This window comes from Podarcis liolepis (assembly GCF_965112155.1).
Source record: "Podarcis liolepis genome assembly, chromosome: Z".
Taxonomy (NCBI): Eukaryota; Metazoa; Chordata; class Lepidosauria; order Squamata; family Lacertidae; genus Podarcis; species Podarcis liolepis.
Window position 1 is genome coordinate 37,106,358 of NC_139570.1, and position 19,578 is coordinate 37,125,935.

General features: G+C 42.8%; 1 protein-coding gene and 1 long non-coding RNA gene across 5 annotated transcripts in view; one reads left to right on the forward strand and one right to left on the reverse strand.

Annotated features, from left to right (window-relative positions):
- The window catches only part of MED27 (mediator complex subunit 27), a 180,949-nt gene extending 162,080 nt beyond the window's left edge, over positions 1-18,869 (forward strand). For 3 of the 4 annotated variants that reach the window (XR_014521529.1, XM_083485590.1, XM_083485591.1), the window contains 2 exons: positions 11,192-11,269; positions 15,268-18,869. Coding sequence is in view for 2 of the 4 variants with exons in the window: in XM_083485590.1 (XP_083341716.1) it covers positions 11,192-11,269; positions 15,268-15,402 (213 nt within the window). In the remaining 2 variants the exon portion in view is untranslated. Of the gene's footprint in view, positions 1-11,191; positions 11,270-15,267 lie in introns of those variants that run through there. The other variant, XR_014521528.1, reaches the window with a different exon arrangement.
- Positions 12,504-19,578, reverse strand: part of LOC310698479 — a 118,881-nt gene continuing 111,806 nt past the window's right edge. The window contains exon 4 of the long non-coding RNA XR_014521551.1: positions 12,504-18,310. This is a non-coding gene — a long non-coding RNA (uncharacterized lncRNA). The remainder of the gene's footprint in view (positions 18,311-19,578) is intronic.

A 19,578-nucleotide genomic window follows, 5' to 3' on the forward strand; every position in this document is an offset into this window, starting at 1 on the left:
CCTTCTTAAGCTTTCCCACTCCCAATAGCAATGCCATGTTTCCAGTGACTCCTTTATGTGGTAACCCCTTGGAATATCACAACATTGATTTCCTTTGAATGGCAGGTTTTTCGAAGCCAGACTCTTTTTTACTCTCTCTTCAGTGGCAATAAAGCAGCATCTGGAGCTTGCAGAGCTACCTGCTCAATGTAGCTGCCAACATGTTAATTTCTTAGACAGCCACAGCACGGCCCTTTTGGGTTAAAGAGCAAAGGCCTCCGTCCTTCCCAATACAGCCCTGTCATGTGGAGCTTAATTCGTCTTGACTTCTTTGTTTGCAAACTCTGCCTGTGTCAGCAAGACTTGTGCCTTCCCCTGATTAGTAGGATCCCCGAGTGTGTTTAATTTGATAGGGGAAGAGTGTTCCCAGAGGGCCCATTACAACTAAAATGTACAGGTATTTACAGAGGTTCCCCTGGAGATTTTCTTGAACTCCCTTTCTGGGGTGAATGAGCTTTTATGACCATCCAGCGAACCAGCAGGGTGAGTCTCAGAGAATAGAGCTTAAAAATACAGGGAGGAATCTCTGAAAGGGCAGAAACACAAAGAGCCGAGGAAAGGTTGGCACATCTCCACATTTTTCTGACATTTTAAACTCTGCAGGTGCAGAGACAGTGCCGATCTTTAACCTTTTTATTAGCTCCTCGCACATCTCCAGCTAGTAAGGAAAAGTAAGAGCTTTTTTATTTTCTTTTTATCATCATCATTGAGGGTCTTTGTTCCCACCCTTTTTTCAAAGGCAGATTGTGAATTTTGCGGTAGAAAAGCAAAACCCTAGAAGAACATCACATTCTCATTGTTGTATCTATTTTGTTAAAATAAATTTTAAAATAGGTATATACTTTAAAAAATATGTTTCTGTCTACCCACCCCCATTTCTCTAGCTGCTAGCACTTTGGTGTCTGGCCATGGTTTGGAAGTTGCCTGAAGGAATGCTTCTCCCCATAGGAGCCTACCAGTTGCTTCAGTTTGAGAGGGGAGGGCCCTGCTTAGAGTCTATTCATCAAGAAAAGCTTAATCTAATACAGTCATACCTTGGCTTGAAGTAGCTGTGAGATAAGTATTTTCGGGTTGTTCGCTGCGGCAACCCGGAGGTAACGGAGCACGTTACTTCCGGGTTTCGCTGCTCGCAGATGCGCAGACGGTCATAATGACGTCACATGCATGCACAGAAGCGGCAAATCGCGTCCCGTGGGTGTGGGTTGCATTCACTTCTGGATGCAAACAGGGCTCCCGAACAGATCACGTTTGCATCCAGAGGTACCACTGTAGGACCAGAACAATTTGTAGAAGACCCTCCTCAGTGATGGCCACGGAGTACCCTGTTCTGGTAAAAATCAGAAGGAAAGTATAAGCTTCCTGTTTCATGGAATATTTTCATCAGTAAATTACTGTATTTTTCGCTCTATAACATGCACCAGACCATAACACACACGTAGTTTTTAGAGGAGGAAAACAAGAAAAAAAATATTCTAAACGAAACAATGGATGTATGATTTTTGTGGTTCATGCTGTGGCCACAGAGATGTGATCTGACAGTGAGTTTGGAGTAGCTCAATGCAAAAATCCTGAGGATCCATGTGGATCCATGTTTGTAACCACGTTTTTGCACCACTGCGGCCCCAGGCAACAGTGGGTGCGTGATTTTTTTGGTGCAAGATGTAGCCATGGACATGCTATGTGATCTGATGGTGAATTTGGGGTGACCCAGTGCAAAGATCCTGAGGATCCATGTGGATCCGTGCTTTGTAACCACGTTTTAAGTGGGGAGGGAAAGAAAAGCACTCAAGGGACAAGGAGCACATATGGGGTGTGTGGAGAAGGATGCTGCTAATAATGCAGGAGAGGGGTTTAAGGGGAGAAGGAGCACGCGTGGGGTGTGTGGAGAAGGATGCTGCTAATAATGAAGAAGAGGGGTATAAGGGGAGAAGGCTCCTTTCCTCTCCCACTTTGCTCCTTTAAAGCAAGCAGGCTCTGCTTTTCTCCCTCCTCCCCGTTCATCCCCAGTTAGCAAGCTGAAAAACTTTGCTGCTATTTAGCGAGCTGAGTGGGGAGGAGAGAGCCTGCTTGGGACAGAGAACCTGCTTGCTTTAAAGGAGCCAACCGGACAGGAGCTGCTTACACTTGCGTAAGCGGCTCCTCTCCTCTCCCGCTTTGCTCCTTTAAAGCAAGCAGGCTCTCTGTCCCTCTCTCCTCCCCACTCAGCGGCTCTTCTCCCGCTTTGCTGTTTCAAAGCGAGCCACGGAGGAGGGAAGGAAGGGGAACCATGGATCCTCTGCTCACAACTACAGCAGATCCCCCGGGCATCCGTAGGCATTCACTCCATAACACGCACAGACATTTCCCCTTACTTTCTAGGAGGGAAAAAGTGAGTGTTATGGTGCAAAAAATACAGTATATCTTTATTCTGTTTTCTCTTTTTACTCACCGCTTTTGAATTACAGAAGAAAAATAGTATATGAAAACAAGAGTAATGATTGAGAAGAAATTGGTCAGGCCATAAGACTCAGAGAGGGTGAGAGCTTATCAGATAAGATGGGATCTCTGGAGTGGAAGGAAGTAAATGGTGTGCTGGTTAGAGTGTTGGACTACCTATTGCACAAGGCTGGTTGTTGGGATGCTATGGGTTTGGGAAGAGAGAGAGAGATATAGAGATGCCACCCTGAGCTTCTTGGAAAATAAGGCTGATGTTTCATTTATCTGTTTTTATGCCACCCTTCAGCAAAGCTACCAGGGCAGTATACAAAGAAATAGTAGAACCTTTTCTTATCTTTTCTACAATGAAATACAAAAATACAGACAAAACAGACCAGGAGCATAGAAATTCAGCAGAAGAAGTAAAACCTAACCAGCCACAATCAGCTGCAGCAGCATCTTTGCTTAAAACGCAGCATGGTTGGCACTAGGCAAACCTTCTTGGAAAAGTGAAATAGTTTTAAGGGTGCTTCAGTGCATAGTCAGAGGCTGCAGGCAACCACCTCCCTTCAGGGTTACACACAGCAGCTGCTGGGTGCTATATGAATCACCCCTAGAAACAACATGGGAGGCAGCCCACATTCTGCATGGTGGGATCAACACAAGTCCAGACATGCTTTGCACGAATGAGAATATGCTTCTTACATCTTTCTCAACAACAGAGGGCTAAACATTGGATTATATAGAAAAACCATGCATTTAAATATAACCATTATTGTGCGTGGGTGTTTTGTTTGAGGAGGAGACCCAACAGTACATCATAGAATCTTTGCAAACTCCCTTATTTTTCATTATTTTTTTGTAATAACATAATTTATTAATTATTGTTTCCCTTCCCATCCCAAGAACTTGGTAGCAGGCTGTGAATATAGTTTTAAAAATAAAGAAAAAGAATCAGGTAACATCATCATCAGTAATTGTTTCCCAACCCAAGAACTTGGGATTGGTAACAATTGTTTGTTTGTTTGTTTGTTTGTTTGTATTTCAGTGTATATATATATATTCATTAAAACCCACTGACTCCAATCCTGTCCACCAAAACCCAGTTTAAATGAAGAATTTTCACACTGCTTCCAGAATACACCTAGCCTTGAGATTGGGCCAGGTCTCAGTATAACAGGAATTTCAAAGTAGAGGGGCTGCCGCCACAAGCCACCCTGGACCCCCTATGATCCTGGCCTGGTTTTGCATCTAGGTTGTCTCTCTGTAAAGTTTGCAGTCCTAAAGTATTGTTTTCCTCCAGTACAAGGGCACATAAGTATTGTAATATATGAAGATGTATTCCTGTCATTAATCTCTGTGAATAGGTGTGTGGAATGAATGCATGTATGAGTCAAGTACAGAATATTGACAGTATCTGCTCAAGGACAGGTGATGGGCAGTTCCAGGGTCAGCCTATTGAATTGGTATCCTGCATGGGTGAATTGTGAAATTGCAACAACTGGATTTTTTCAAATTTTTCAAAGGTTGTTAACCAAAAGGTTGGTGGTTCAAGCCCATCCAGGGATGTCTGAGGGCAGAATTCATGCATTGCAGGGGGGTGGACTTAGATGACCCTCAGGGGCCCCATCCAGCTCTTCAATTCTGTGATTCTAATTTTTATTGATTGCAGCCAATGGCCATTACAATATAAACATAAAACACAGACAGTAAGCCCACAACTTGCACTCGGTTTATTTACACGTTCACAACTTTACACAGGGAGTGTGTGGAGAGTAAATAAACGATGATGATGAGCCAGGGAAACCCTCCACTCTCTATTTATTTAATTATTTCCCATATCCTTACACCCAGTGAATTTTTCTCACTTACCAGGGGCTGGGAAGGTTGCAGAAGGGAAGCTGTCAGAGCTCTCTCACAATCTTCCCAGACCCCAGTTAGCAGCACTCCAATACCACACAGGGGGGCAGTTCTGGGGGTTCCTGACTTTGCATGATCTTGCGTTTGCCCATGAATCCCCACAACTGAACCCTCTCATAAGGGGCAAGCCCACTGTATATGTAAAACATAGGGTAGCAGTCATTGGCCCAGTAAGACAGGGAGAAATACTAAGAATACAAATAGACAGGTTTCAAAACATTCATTTAATTTAGTTTGGTGATTCTAAATTTAACTCAGAGCAGTGAACCGGATAGTAATCAAGGCAACAAATAAATAATATATATATGTGTTAAATTTTATGTCAGGTTGTTTTTAATGTTTAATTTTATCTGTATTTTTAAAATGAAAATTATATAATGTTTTATGTAAACAGAGTACTAGTTGCTTGTACTCTTTTTGTTTAAGCAGTATCTAAATGTTATTAAATAGGCATCGACTTGATCCACACATGTGGTGGCAGTACTCTCTGCAATCAGGTATTTCCTACGCTATCATGATTTTGGAATTTTATGAAACATGTATGCTTCTGAAATCTATTTCCAGCACAGAAATGGAGACAAGCATGATCAGAGAAAACACCATTTAAGAATCCCAGCTTAGTATTGTGTAAACCAGGAATCTTGGTTTACAAGAAGCAGTGCTTACATGTTAAACAAAACAATATTCCACTATCAAATAAAATCAATCCTTTTTAATCAGCCTATCACTGTAAATACCTTGCAGGAAAACCCCCTGCACCTAACCTTCTAAAGTTTGTCAGTAGGGACTGTGATACCTGCAGTTTTCAGCCAATTGTGTCAAAAAGAGCAAAGGTAATAGTCATTTATTTATTTCCCCATGATAGCCCATGGAGCAGCACAAAACTTCAATTCTCCTGAATTGCAGTTCTGATTTGGACATGAGGCAGGCAGCTTCCAAAATATTCCAAGCTGAATTGAGCCAGGTTCCAAAGTGCCAGACTCAGTTCCAAATGGATTCTTGTTCGTTATGGATCTCTTAAAGGAGTTTTCTGCTTCCCAGAGCTGCACTAATCCAAAATGTTCATCTTTGCAACTCTCCTTCTCAGTAAAATTTAAATCCAAGGAAGAAGAAGTTTGGCTTTTTTTTAAAATGATATTTATTAAAAGTTTAACAATTACAGAAAAAAGGAAAACAACACAAAATTTAACAAGACATACATTACAATACATAAAAAGGAAACCATAAAAAACAATACAACAATATAACAAAAAAGAACAATAACACTAAAAATCCAATATTCCATATCTTTATCTTTCATTTACTTGTTTCATCGACCTCCTCACACCTCCCTTTTTGTGTTCTAGTTCAATTAATTGTTTCAGCAAATTCTTTCCATCTTTCTCAATTTTTGTTCTATAATTTATCTTAACAGTCTAACCTATTTATTAACTCAGCAAATCCTTTCCATCTTTAACTGTATTCTGTCATTAAATTACCTTAATTTATTTTAACCTTATCTTACCATAAAAAGCCTTAAAACTTAATACTTATTTATACATAACTCCTTATATCATTTCTACTAAAGCCAAGTAGTTTCATTCCAACATTTTTCCTAACACTCATTAATTTTACACTAATTCTCAAAATGAATTTTTAAAAACTTTCTTCCAATCTTCATCCAACGTCTCTTCTTCCTGGTCTCGGGTTATGTCAGTCCTTTCTATCCATTCCATCTAGTCCATCAACCTGGTGATCTTCTGTCCGAGGCTCTTAAGTCTTTTCCATGTCCCTTCTGCAGATCTTCTTCTTGTTTATACCTGCACTTTACTTTGTCTTTTGCTGATTTTATTCTTAATTTCCTTCCTTTCTCATTGAGGAGTAGGTCTCGGGGAGACTCCAACCTAACCATGTCTCCATCCCCCCTCGGCAGGTCAGCCCATTCTCCGCAGTCAGCACTGTAACCCAAAAAATATTTATAGGCATGTTTCAAAGTCCCTCCAAAGTTAAGAACCCCCACAACTCCAGACTCCCCCTGGCCCAAAACCATGAAGAAGTTTGGCTTAGATGGCAAAATAATGTTTAAAATGAACAGCAATTGTGGGACTATGCTAATAAGTGAAAGCGAGAAGTATTACAGGATGTCAGTCATATAACATCACAGATAAATGTTGGAGAGGAGAATGAAACCTCCCCATGGGACATATATACTAATGAAACCTTTGCAGTCTGGTTATTTTTTATCCTTTTGTCAGAGAAAATGTGTATTTGAAAGTTTTAATTTGAGGAGCACTAGTGTGAAGTTCCTACTCTAAGTCAGGTTGGGTTTTTTCCTCATCACTTTGCAGCACTCAACATCACACTGTTTGGTGCTACTTCTGTGAGGTTCAGGGTGTTCCCACCCCTTCCTCCTCTTTCTGTTTGGAGCCCACTTTGATCTGTGTTCGAAATGCTTTCTCTCTCTCTCTCTCCCCCCCCCCATTTGCTTCTGGTACCAATCACCTGCTTTTTCATTGAGAAAACATTATTAGTATTCCAGCAGTGCTGGGATGGCTTTTATCTCCCAGCGGAATCTCATTAGCTCTGCATTACAATAGGAACAGCATATGTCTGCTATGCCCAAGTAGCCAGTCAGTTTGAATTTGTTAATGGCAACACTTTATTTTTCCCCACAGCAAAGTTTTCCCCACATCTTCAATGCTAATAATACCCCCAAAAAGCAACTTTGTTGTGGAAGCGTTAAAAAGAAAAAAGAAAACACCACAAAATCAATTCGTTGGAGGTTGAAATGTAGCAGAAGGAGAGCTGTTGCTAACGGTTTGCTTTTATGTGTGCCTGTTACGTAACTAGGAATCTAAGCATGCTGTGTGAAGGGGAAAACTAGGGCATGATAGATAGCTTGCAAGTTAGAATGGGAATAAGCTAATTACTGGCAGTTGGAAGAAAGACAGTGTGCAATTATTCTGTGGCTTTTTAAGACTTTTTATTGTGCGTGTCTGAATATACCAGCTTTTCTCAACCTGGCGCCCTTCAGGTGCTTTGAACTACAACTCCATCGTCTGGATCCATTCAAAGCACCCTGGAGGGCACCAGGTTGTGGAAAGGCTAGCATACATGTTAGAGGTAGTATACATTTTGTGGATGAGGTGGGTCTTTGTTGATCTCATCTAACTTCTATAGCAATGGAGGGAAACTTATGTAGGAAATGCTAAATCAGGAGCTGAGCACAAGAGCCCTCTCCCCTCCCAGAGTTTCCAGAAACCAGTATTCAGAAGGATTACTGCTTCTATCCACGGAGGCAGAGCATAGCCATCATTTCTAGTGGCCACTAATGGCCTTCTCCATGGATTTGTCTAATCCATTTTTAAGGTCCTCTAGGTTGGTGGCCATCATTGCTTCCTGTAGGAGTGAGTGCCATAGTTTTAACTAAGTAGAGACAGAGCATGATCACAGCATGGAGGAGAGACATAGTTTAGCGGTAGAATATCTGCTGTGCATGCAGAAGGTCCCAGGTTCAATCCCCATTGGCATCTCCAGGTACGGCTGTGAACGTCCCCTGCCTGAAACTTTGGAGAGCTGCTCCCAGTCAGTATAGGCAGTACTAAGTAGACCAATGATCTGTTCAGTACAAGGCAGCTTCATACATATATATATATATATATATATATATATATATATATATATATGCTTTTTATTAGTTTTCTTGCTTAACAAACACACCCAAGAAATTAACAAAAATGATAAAATAATAACAACAAAAACAAAACATACATCCATAAATCCATACGTTCTTACAAAATAACTTATGCCGCCATGTTCTTAATTCCCAATTCCTTATCTTCCCCAATAGACTTCCGTCTTCCTCAAAGCGGATCTGTCTTATCTGTTTAATAAACTGCTTCTAAGGCAGCTTCCCATGTTCCTTTTATTTCTGGAAGAGGCCAAAGACCAATGAGAAACAAAGCCCTCCTGGTGCAGTGAGTCAGGGCTTTTCTAGATACAGGAAAATAAAAAGGGTAGGGAAACAATGGGACAAAGAAGATGCGTGTAGCAAAAGGAGGACCCAGTGATGAGTCCCAGCCTTGTGATGTAAAGGAACAAGGATCCACCCAGCCTCCTCAAAAGTCTGGGATTATTGAGACTCCTGGGATACTCAAGAGCTGTCCTTCCCACCTCAATAGGGAAAAGACTCCTTCCGTTCCATTGTGTGTATCTTGGCTTAGTTTTCTAAAACAAGGGGAAGAAACAAGAAGCTTTTCTAAGACAAGCCTTTGGCCCTCCAGATGTTGCTGAACTACAGCTCCCCTTATCCCTGGCCATTGGCCATGCTGAGCTTGATGGGCGTTGTAGTCCAGCAACATATTTGACCTACACCAATATATGATAGTGCCTCTTCCTAGTCTGTAAGGCAGATTGAGGTGTGTGTGTGTGTGTGTGTGTGTGTGTGTAAATCCATTGCTCTGGACTCTATTGCAGCTGGTCTCATTCACAACTGGCATGCAACTGCCAACCTGCAACAGTGTTTCTCATGTCAGCTTGCAAGCAAAATATTTTTTGAAGGAAATTACATGTCATCCACCTGAAACACCAGGGGACTGGTTTCCTCCTCCTGTTCACTTGTTGCATTACATGGGCCAACAAGGATATCAACTTCATACCTTTGGCGTGTGTGTGTGTGTGTGTGTGTGTGTTTTAAGCAACAGCAATTCCTGGTTGTTGTTTTTAAAGAAACAGCAGCAATTCAGGGGGATGTGGAGTGTAGGGAATGTGACAGAAGAGAACTTGCAAAAGCTGTAATTGTGGCAGAGCTGAGGATTTTCCTCTGTGATGCTTTTTCCCGCTGCTTGTTAGTGATTCCACAAAGCTGCGCTGGGCTTCATTCATGGAGCCACAGCCAAGAGGGAATTAATCCCCTCTTCATTGCTATCATAGCCTAAAACACAAAACCCTTGATGTAGCTGCTTTCTCAATATACCATCGTGTGCTGCTTTCCCCTTAAAGGTAAAGGTACCCCTGCCCGTACGGGCCAGTCGTGTCCGACTCTAGGGTTGTGCGCTCATCTCACTTAAGAGGCCGGGAGCCAGCGCTGTCCGAAGGCACTTCCAGGTCACGTGGCCAGCGTGACGAAGCTGCTCTGGCGAGCCAGCACCAGCGCAGCACACGGAAACGCTGTTTACCTTCCCGCTATAAAGCGGTACCTATTTATCTACTTGCACTTAGGGGTGCTTTCGAACTGCTAGGTGGGCAGGAGATTCAAACCGCCGACCATACGATTGGCAAGTCTTAGGCACTGAGGTGTTACCCACAGTGCCACCCGCTTTCCCCTTAGTACTACTTAATTGTGCTAACAATGTTGGAATCGCTCTGGTACTCCTAATTTTAGGTACTCCTAATTTTAGGTACTCCTAAAAAAATTAGGGTTTTTAAAATAAAAAACTGAGTCATTAGTCCTGGGGACACAAATAGTTACATAGATTTTATTCTATGAGCTAGGTTAGGAGTGCATCTTTTTGAGCTTCCTTTCCTTTTTGTTTTTAAAATCGCAGCCGTGTATGAAAGGAAGGACCATAGCTTAGTTTAAGAGCATTTGCTTTGCATGCAAAAAGTCCCAAGTTCCATCTCCAGCTTCTTAAGTTGGGCTGGAAAAGACCCCTGTCTAGAAAACCAGTGCCTGTTAGTGCAGACCAGGGATGAGGCAGCTGTGGCCCTCCCGGGTGTTGCTTGGATTACAGCTCACATCTTCCCAGATCTTGGCCATGGTGATGGAGGCTGATGGGAGGTTCCCCTTCCCTCTTGTAGATGGCACTGAGATAGATGAACCAAAGAGCAGGCTTTGTATAAGGCAGGTTGCTAGGTAACATTGGTTGATGCTGAAACGCCCAAACCTCCCTATGCATTTTGTATCTGAGCTGCTGTAGCTTAGTGGGTAATAGTTTAAGCTGTGAACTTGCCATATGGCTTTCCTTATCCCAATCCCACCTCCACATCTGTAACATGGGAATGATAATACTAGCTTATTGTATTGGGTTAGGTGGTTCTGAATGATTGCTGACCTTTTACATTAAGTGCCTCATGTATTTGAAATTTGCTTGTTTCTGAAAATTATTGTTTTCCCGTGGCTTCTAGAGAGCATTCTACACCCAGGGATGGCACCTTCCTCTGATCTGGATTAGCCAGGATCCACACCAATCTCATTCTCTACAGAGGAAGGGGCCATCCCACCCTCCAGGCCAGCCCTACCTGTGACTGGAGGTCTCTTGGTAATCCAAAAGAGCCCAGTTGGTGTCACTATTTTTTGGTGGTGGAGAGGGGTTGCTTCTTTTGTCCCCTTGTGTATTTTGCCTTCTGTGTTTTTGATGTGCCTTGGTTATCCATTCGTTGTTGCTTTCTAGTCTGTGTTACCTTTGATCATGTAGATATTTGTGTTCAAGGGGGTAGGGTTTCCCAGTTCCCCCTTCCATCTGCAACCCCACATGCTACATCATCCTAAGTCTTTCTAGAAAATCCAGTAAACCTCAAGAATGACTTTTTGCGCATACAGACCACTGGCTGTAGCAGAACGGTGGGGCACAGGAAAGCCCAATACTGTGAACTTTTATTATTCATTAATATTTTGAAATAATATCCCCTGTCCCACCACCTAGCTATTTGACACTAAAATACTTTGGATACCTGAAGTCATGCTTTACTTCATTGTGACTGCTTCTGTTAGACAAGTCAAGAGAAGGGGCCAAGTGGAAGATACACGGAAGGAGTTGTACGTTGTCAAAACATCACTGACAAGTCTTCCTCTCTCCCTCTCTCCCTCCCTCCCTCTTCCCTTTCTTGTCACCTCCAGGTAACTGACCATGCTACTACTGCCTTACTGCATTACCAGTTGCCTCAAATGCCGGATGTGGTGGTCAGGTCATTTATGGTAAGTTTGATACAAACACTCTCAACTGGCATAACTTTGCAGTGTAGTTAATAATGGCATGTGGGGTTTTTATGAAAGTCTTGAAAGGCTGTTTTGGCCAAGGCAAGAGTCTGTATCACAAAAGGGAAGCAGCATTGTCTGTTGTTCATCCCCACCCCAGGAAACTGTTGGAAGATTTTGGAAATCTGGACAGGGAGCATACTGGAAACTACAGCCATTGGTGTTTACCAGAGCATGTCTGAAAGTGTATTGGTGGAGCTGTTCAACAATATAATGGGGAGAGAAAACAAGAAGCACAAGCTAATCCTGGCTAGAGCAATTACAGAGTGATGCCTTTTGCCCTTCAAAAAGTCCTAGTGTATCTGCTGAAGAATCCTACCCTGGATCCTGTGTCACCTCATTGTATTAATTTACAAGGCCCTTAACAACTTGGGTCCATGATACCTCAGAGACCACCTGAACCTTTATATCCCGTGTAATCACTGAGGTATTTGGAGGAGCCACTGTTAGTGGTCCCTCATGGCTCGGATGCACCTTTCATATACACCAGGAGCCAGGCATTCAGTATTGTGAGCCCAAGTCTGTGGAACTCCCTCCCACTTGAGATCAGCAGGCCCCTTTCCTGCTGAACTTCATACGCTTGACAAAGGTTTAGTTATTCCAGCCGTGTTTATAGTTTTAACTCACTTTTAGTCTTATTGCCTTGGGTTCCTGTGCATCTCTTAAGAGACCACTGTGATTAAGTGGTACACAAGATGTTGAAATAAATTAGGAAAAACATATAATAAATGGCAAAACTCACTGAGCATCTGACTAGCTAAGCTCCATGTGAATGATGTGCCTTCCTCAGTGTGCCTTCCTTTGAAGTTTCCATTAACTGCCAGTGCACTTTTGACGAGCAGCAGCCAAACATGGCAACTCAGTTCCCCCGCTGCAGCACGCACCTGAAAATTAATGTGCAGAAACTGTGTGGGACACATTTGTCTGCGCCATAAGGTTTGCTGTATTGATTCACTAAAGCAGTTCTGATAACTTTTAACAAATCAACGTCAGGATGTTCACCCCAAGTGCCAATAGCAGTAGGCATTTCGCATATCAGGTGTGCAATCCAGTTGACAGGATGTGGTGAAGTCTTAATTGTCCAGACAAGAATAAAGGACTTCCTTTTTAACCTCCTTTTCCTTCCAGCAAATGTTTTAAGCACACAGTTTGACCTGATTTTCCTTCTTTAAAAAAAAAGAATTTCAATATGGTTAAATAATGATAACCAAGTCCAATGAAGCCGGTGTAATCAGCAATTGCCTTGTGCCCTTGTGTTCACTACTGGCCCTGTCTTAACTTCTGCAGCCAGAGAAGGCCTTAAAGAAAGTTATTGATAGGCCACTATATACAAACCGAGAGAGAGAGAGAGAGAGAGAGAGAGAGAGAGCACGTTGGATGAAGAGAGAAGGGTTCGTTTCAATAAATGGAGCCAGCCCCTTCTTCAGAGAACAGTTTTCTCTTATTGACATAATTCAATAGGATTTCAGATGACAAGATTCATGAGCATCCTTCATAGCACAAATCTGTCTGTCTTGGAGGCTTTCTTTCTTCTTCTATAGCTGCATGTCTCCTTGAGCTTCAAATTAAGTTATATAATGTTGCTTCTTACTTAGGGCCATGGGGATGACCTACTTCGGGGGCAAAACCTTCCCCTGGAAACACCTTGCTCAGCATTTGATTTCCTTTGCCCTCCTCCTTCCCCACCTAGTTAGCTGTCTCCTAAGGCCTGAGGGCAGAAAGTGTAGTTTTAAAAATACAGTCTAACCATTTTTTTAAAAAGCAGCTGAAGTAGAAAATGTTACTGCCTCCTTGACCTTGACCGTCCAACTTAAGGCCAGGCTGGGTGGAGGAAGAGCACATCCTGTGCACATAGAAGACAGGGTGGGGACTGGCTCTGTTGTTACTGTTTTCGTAGAGGAGATATTTTGCATGCTTTTAATATTTACTGTTATAAACATTTTCTTGTTAGCAAACATTTGCATGATGAGTGTGGCACTCCTTGCCTGAAGAAGGAAAATAAACATTGCATAATTTAATTTGCTGAAATGTTTGGGATTTTTTTTTTTCCCCACACATGGCAGGCGGTTCTCATTAAACAAATGCTCCATCCTTGTCTAATGGAGAGCTGATTTAGAGATCTGCTGGCCAGATGTCTAGGAAATAGATGGAAAATCTGTGACACTTTGGACGCTGCTGGTCTTCCACCTTCCCTGACCCTGAAGCCAATGGGAATTGGGTTCCACATCTGGAAGGCCCCAGGCCTCCCCATGTTGGGTTTGCGGGACAAGGCTGTATTCCTGCAGAGTGTGTCAGGTCTCCCATAATGGTGTCCCAGACTGAAATACGGGAAGCTGCTGAGTCACACCATTGGTCTGTCTAGTTCAGTATTGTCTATACTGACTGGCGGGGTCTCTCCAAATCCTACCTGGATATGCCATTGAGTATTGAATCTGGGACATTCTCCATGCAAAGCAGATGATCTAATACCAAGCTATGGCCTTTCCCTATATACTCTGCAGTCTAGAATATATTATTTGTATGCATAAAAGTTTATATTTAACAATCTCTTGGCTTTTGTTTTTGTCTGTCCTTTCAAGGGGCCACTGTATGTATCTTCATTTTCCTTAAGTAGATGCAACTAAACTTCAGTCTGCCCACCTGCAAGTAGGCATTTGGGGTCAATATAGTAAAAGGTATCTCTGTAGAGATAAGGCTATGAACCAGATGCTTTGCATACAGAAGGGCCTTTATTATCCAGCATAACCAGCTTGAAGTGCAGAAACTACTCCTGCCTGAAACATAGGGGGTGGAGGCACAGCTGCCAGTTTTTGTTGGCCAGTCTTCCTACCCTGGTGCTGTTGGACTCCAATTCCCATCAGCCCTGGCCAGTATCACCAATGCTCAGGGATGGTGGGAGTTGTAGTCAAACAACATTTGGAGGGCTGCAGCTTCCCTGTGACAATAGTGAAACATACAGACCAATAATGTGATTCAGCATTAGGCAGCTTCATGCGTTTCTGTTCCCATCTCTGCCCCGGGAGTTGCAGAAACTGGTGTGCTTTTTATCACTGCAGCTAAAATGGACCTGATCATATTTATTTATTAAATTTATTATATCCTGCTTTTCCTCCCTAAGGAGCCCAGGGTGGCAAATACATGAGTGATAAACAGTTTAATCATCTAAAAACATCTGCAGTACAGAAACAGACTGGGAAATATCTCTATTTAAAATGGTTGTTGAAAGAGGATGGTTTTCATTAGGCGCCAAAGACAACAGAAATGGCATATATCATATTATATATTTCCCCAACACAAGCAGCGCTGCCAAACAGACCTGCCCTAAAATTGGCAACTCTTCCTGCTTTCCCAGATTCCTGCCTAGTCATGGCCTTCTTTCTGAACAAGATTTAAATCCATGTTCGCCATGAACAAAATATATCTGCATATATTCTTGCTGAGACTTAAAGCACATGTTTGAAATGATAGCTGTGAAACTGGTTTTCGAAATGTTTCTGTATGATTTCACATTTCTGAAGCATGTGGCTCTTGGATAGATGACGTTTGGATGCAAGAGGCAGACTCTAGCATCTCATAATGAAAAGGTCACTTTTTATGAGCTGAATGGTCAAGCTGAATTTGATTTTGGTCTAGCTGCAAGGAAGTCCAGGCTGTCCATGGTGACCCTTTAGTTACAAATACCTGCTTGTCACTGCAGGAATTTCTGTTTATGTTGTTGCTTATTGAGAGAGGACAGGCATTCCAATAAAGCATACTATCAGCTATACTGTGACCTTGTGGGTTTTTGGTATACTTCCTTCTAAAGTCTGCCTCTCTCTGGGCTCAAGCCAAGATACATTTCCCATCCTCTGCATCATTGGTCTTGACAGAAGTGATGACATTGGGAGTGTCCGTATTAAGTTTCCTCCCTTCTTTCTTTTTCTTTCCGACTTTTTAAGACCTGGTTAAGAAGTTACATAAAGCTGTTCCAGGCTCCATGCCAGCGCTGCGGAAGGTTTCTGCAAGATGGTCTACCACCCACATGGCGGGACTTTCGGACACTGGAGGCGTTCCATGACACCTGTAGGCAGTAGCACAACCTGGAGGCTGACAGAAGTCTGTGGAGGAAACAGACTCAGAAGTGGGATCCCAAGAAACACCTCTTTATTGTTTTTCCAAATATCTGTATGGACAACTCACAACTTAATTTGTATAAATTCAGCTTTATGCACTTGGCTGGGGGGGCGGGGATGTAAAAATAAACACAGGGTAGGTGTTGGGGGCTGGAAGAGTCGGCAGTCTCACCCATCATTACACTCAGAGGAGCATTTGGAGGTGCAGAGAGAGAGAGAATAATGGCCTTTGTAGTGCCCTAAATTATTGGCAAATAATTTAGAATTTTGATTTCCTTTCTCATATTTATTTTTGTTTCAGATACAGCAGACTTTTTGTTATTTGTTGAATTTCTATAGTTTCTGATTTGTGACATGTGACTTTGATTTGTTTCCTAATTTTTATAGAACCAGTTGGTTTATGGTGCTGTTTTATTTTTTTCAATGCAATATGTAAAGATGTTGCTGTTTGTTTATATTGTTTACATACCTTATTCTTTCCTGCCATACTGCTGCTTTCATAGAACCACGCATCATTTATTCTGGTAAATCTATATCTGCAATAGGTTCAAAATGTTCTGAGGTGGTTGTGGAGATGGCTTTGACAGCTAATTGGCTGGTTAGTAATGTAGTGTCAAAATGCTATGATTGTGCAGTTTCATGCATGTTTAAGATAGGAATAGTAGACTAGACTGGAGAAGGCTCAGGTCACCAGGAAGGTGCCGATTTTTGCTTCTTGAATTTAAGTGAAGTGGAGATAAGTATATAATCTGTTCCAACCTCCTGCCCCCCTTGCCTTTGTGAGTAGGAACTAGAATCCTTTTCTTTATCCTTCCACTGTTCTTGTGAGAAGCGCAGGCTTTGAACAGAGCCTCCCCTCCTGCCTCAGTAGAGCCTCCGACCCCAGTCCCAGAAAGCTCTGCTTCTCCTTCGCTCTGGTGCAGCCAGCCGCTTTTAATGGCTGATGTTTTAATGTATTTTTAATCTTTTATTGGAAGCCGCCCAGAGTGGCTGGGGAAACCCAGCCAGATGGGTGGGCTAGAAATATTTTTTTATTATTATATTATTATTAAACCACCATACATCAATCAAATCATATTTCTTAAGAAATTTTTAAAGAAAATTAGTTTTTGATTTTGTTTTCTTAACAGTTATTCATAATGGTGTAGATCTGTCCCAATCAGGATCAGCAGCTCAGTTCAGGTCTCTAACTAGGATTGATTAATCCACCTTCTGCAAAATTTTGAAACTGTTTTAAGTGTGGAGGTCAAAATTAACTGAATTTTATTTGGGGCATAAGAGGATCTGCATTCCCTTTAAGAAAAATAAAACAGTGCTCTGTTTCTCTTTTAATTTGTTTGCAGAAAAAGGGGAAAGATTTTGAAATAAAATCTGAAATCCATCTTCTCTTCATTTGGTTGCCCAACCATTTAGAATTCAGGATAAAAACTTTTACAGGGTCAGACATATAAAAATATGTACCTGAAAATGAGATACATTCTGCATCACTATGTAAATAAATATCAAAATTAAACATATAGTAAAAAGATTACCCAACTCCAGATGACAAGCTCATAAATATCACTTCCAATATACTTGTGTCCCACCAAGGTTCCAAACATGCTAGAAATTAAAAACAGAGAACATTAACAATGAACAATACATAAATTAAAGCAGAATTCCATCATAATCATAGAATTCTGTAACACTTATTATAAGTTATTACTTATTATAAGTTAAGCCCCCCTTTTCTCTGACAGTTTTCATAAATTTGTTTGTAATGAAAATTTTGTCAAGACAATGTCATGAGAAAATGCTGTAATTTTTTTGGTTTAGGAACTAGCGTGCAATAAGTTCTTTTTGTGTTAGAGCAGACATGTTTCACGGGTCAATTGCAATCGACCGGTCGATTTTTGGTCGATCGCACCATGGCTCATAGGAATTGAAAGAGACAATGCCAGCCGGGAGGGCAGTGCGCAGGGAAGCCGTGGAGCCCATGCCACCCTCGTCACCTCCGCCCGCCGCCCTCTGCCATGGCCACTAAGCGCCCTAATGCTCGCTTGACTGCAGCTGAAGGGAATCCACAGGCGGCATGGCCGGTCAAGGCTTAGCTGGGCTTGCTCACCGCCACAGCAGGTGCTCTGGCTGGCGCTGGCGCTGCCTCCAAACACCTCCTTCCTGCTCCAGGTGCTACTGATTTTCCATGCCGGCGAGCAGCTGCTTCAGTGCTCCCTTCTCCACTCCGCTGCTCTCTCCACGCCCCGCTCCGGCTGCCGGCTTTGCCTGACACCCATCCAGCTGGCCGGCCCAAGAAAGGTGCAAGGCACTTGCCTCTGCCCTCAGAAAGCCAGCCCCAGGCAGGGAGGTGGGGGGCGGCAATGAGGCATGCAGACTCCGCACGGAGGGAGGGAGTTGTGGGAAGGGCGGTGCACAGAGAGAAACAACGATGCCCCTCCTCCATCTCCCCCCTCTTGCTGGTTCTCGAGGAAAGAAAAGGCCGGGTCCCCCACCCCTCCCCTCTCCCGCCTAGTTCCTCTGGAACTGATCTAAATCTTTAATTCTGGTGTCTCCCCCTTATTTTCCCAAACATCCACACAGTCAGATCATCCATACAGATATCATAGAAGAGTTTGGATTTTTTTCTGAGTTTTTCACACCCAGTCCCATAGTTTCGGTTGCAATTATTTCTATTCTTTGTGCCTTCTGGATAATTTTTCTAGTTAATTTTAATAGTCTCAAAGGCTTTTTGCCACTCTGCAAGTAAGGCAGTATGTGGATTTTGTACTTTGACATTAGTGCCTCCACACTGTTGGAGAAGCAACATCTCCTAGTACAGGTTTCCTTCGCTTGGCAGCCATTTTGTGTATAGTGGAACCTCGGGTTACATACACTTCAGGTTACACACTCCGCTAACCCAGAAATAGTACCTCGGGTTAAGAACTTTGATTCAGGATAAGAACAGAAATCGGGCTCCGGCAGCGCGGCGGCAGCAGGAGGCCCCATTAACTAAAGTGATGCTTCAGAACGAATTAAGTACTTAACCCGAGGTACCACTGTACTTTGTTCCCACTCTGTTTTTATTTCTAAGATTGTAACAAGCCAGAAAATGAAGACTCACAGTTCTGGGGGATGTTGTTTGCTGCTTCCTTTTGCAAGATCAAATATATCTTTAGAAATATTTAAAGTTTAGTTTAATCCATTGAAATCAGTTGTAAAGACTTTGTAGGCTCAGAGCTGTTCCTTCAAGGTGCTTTTTGGCTCTGCTCATGAATGACCCTCCATGATGATACTGCTTGTGGTCATCATCTAAAGCTTTGAGCTTTCAGGACTGAAACTTTGGGATCAATCACTGTCGCCATGATTTCCAGATGCCTGCACAGATGGATTGTGTAGGTTTTGTCAATAAATTACTCATATTTTTATGTGAATTAAAGTTGGCTTTCAACTTCTGTTTTGGCTTCTGTTTTCCTTTTTGCCTGTTGCCCTCTTTGAAGAGGGTCATGGCAGGGGTGCCAACTCATTCAGGCTGAGCCCTTTGGGGGGCAGTGTCTTTTGGGATGGGGCCCGGCCCCTCCAATGTCCCAAAAAATCAGGGGGCAGATGAGGTCGACCATGGAGCAGATAATGGCACAGCTTCAGTGGCTGGCTCCTCATCCTCCTCCTGCCACAGAGGAGAAGGAGGATCAAAGCAACCCCCCACCAGTGGCGGCAGCAGGGGGAGGAGGAGGACGATATGCTGACCGGGGGTAGCAGATCCATCCTCCAAAGAATGCATTGCCAGCTACCACTGCCATGGTACGCTCCTTGGAGGGCAGATCTGCTACCTCCTCAGCAGCCCATGCCACCTCTACAGCAGCCTCTTAGCAAGTAGGAAATGTCTTCAGGGAATGGTCAGGGTGGCTGCAGGGAGGTTGGTGTTCCATTTCACAGGAATTCAGGTGTCATTTTTGAAACGGAAAGCTGCTCTCCTTGACTTACAATCCAGATGTGGGAACCCTCTCAAAGCCCTGTTGGCAGAGATAGGTAAATTTTAATTGGAACCCCTTCCCGTTGCAGTGAGAGGCTCCAGCAAAGAATCTTCCTGCCTTTCAGATTTCATCCTGAGAGATTCTAGCTTCCAACCTTTTCAATTCATTCTGTTTAACTAGATCAAAAGCC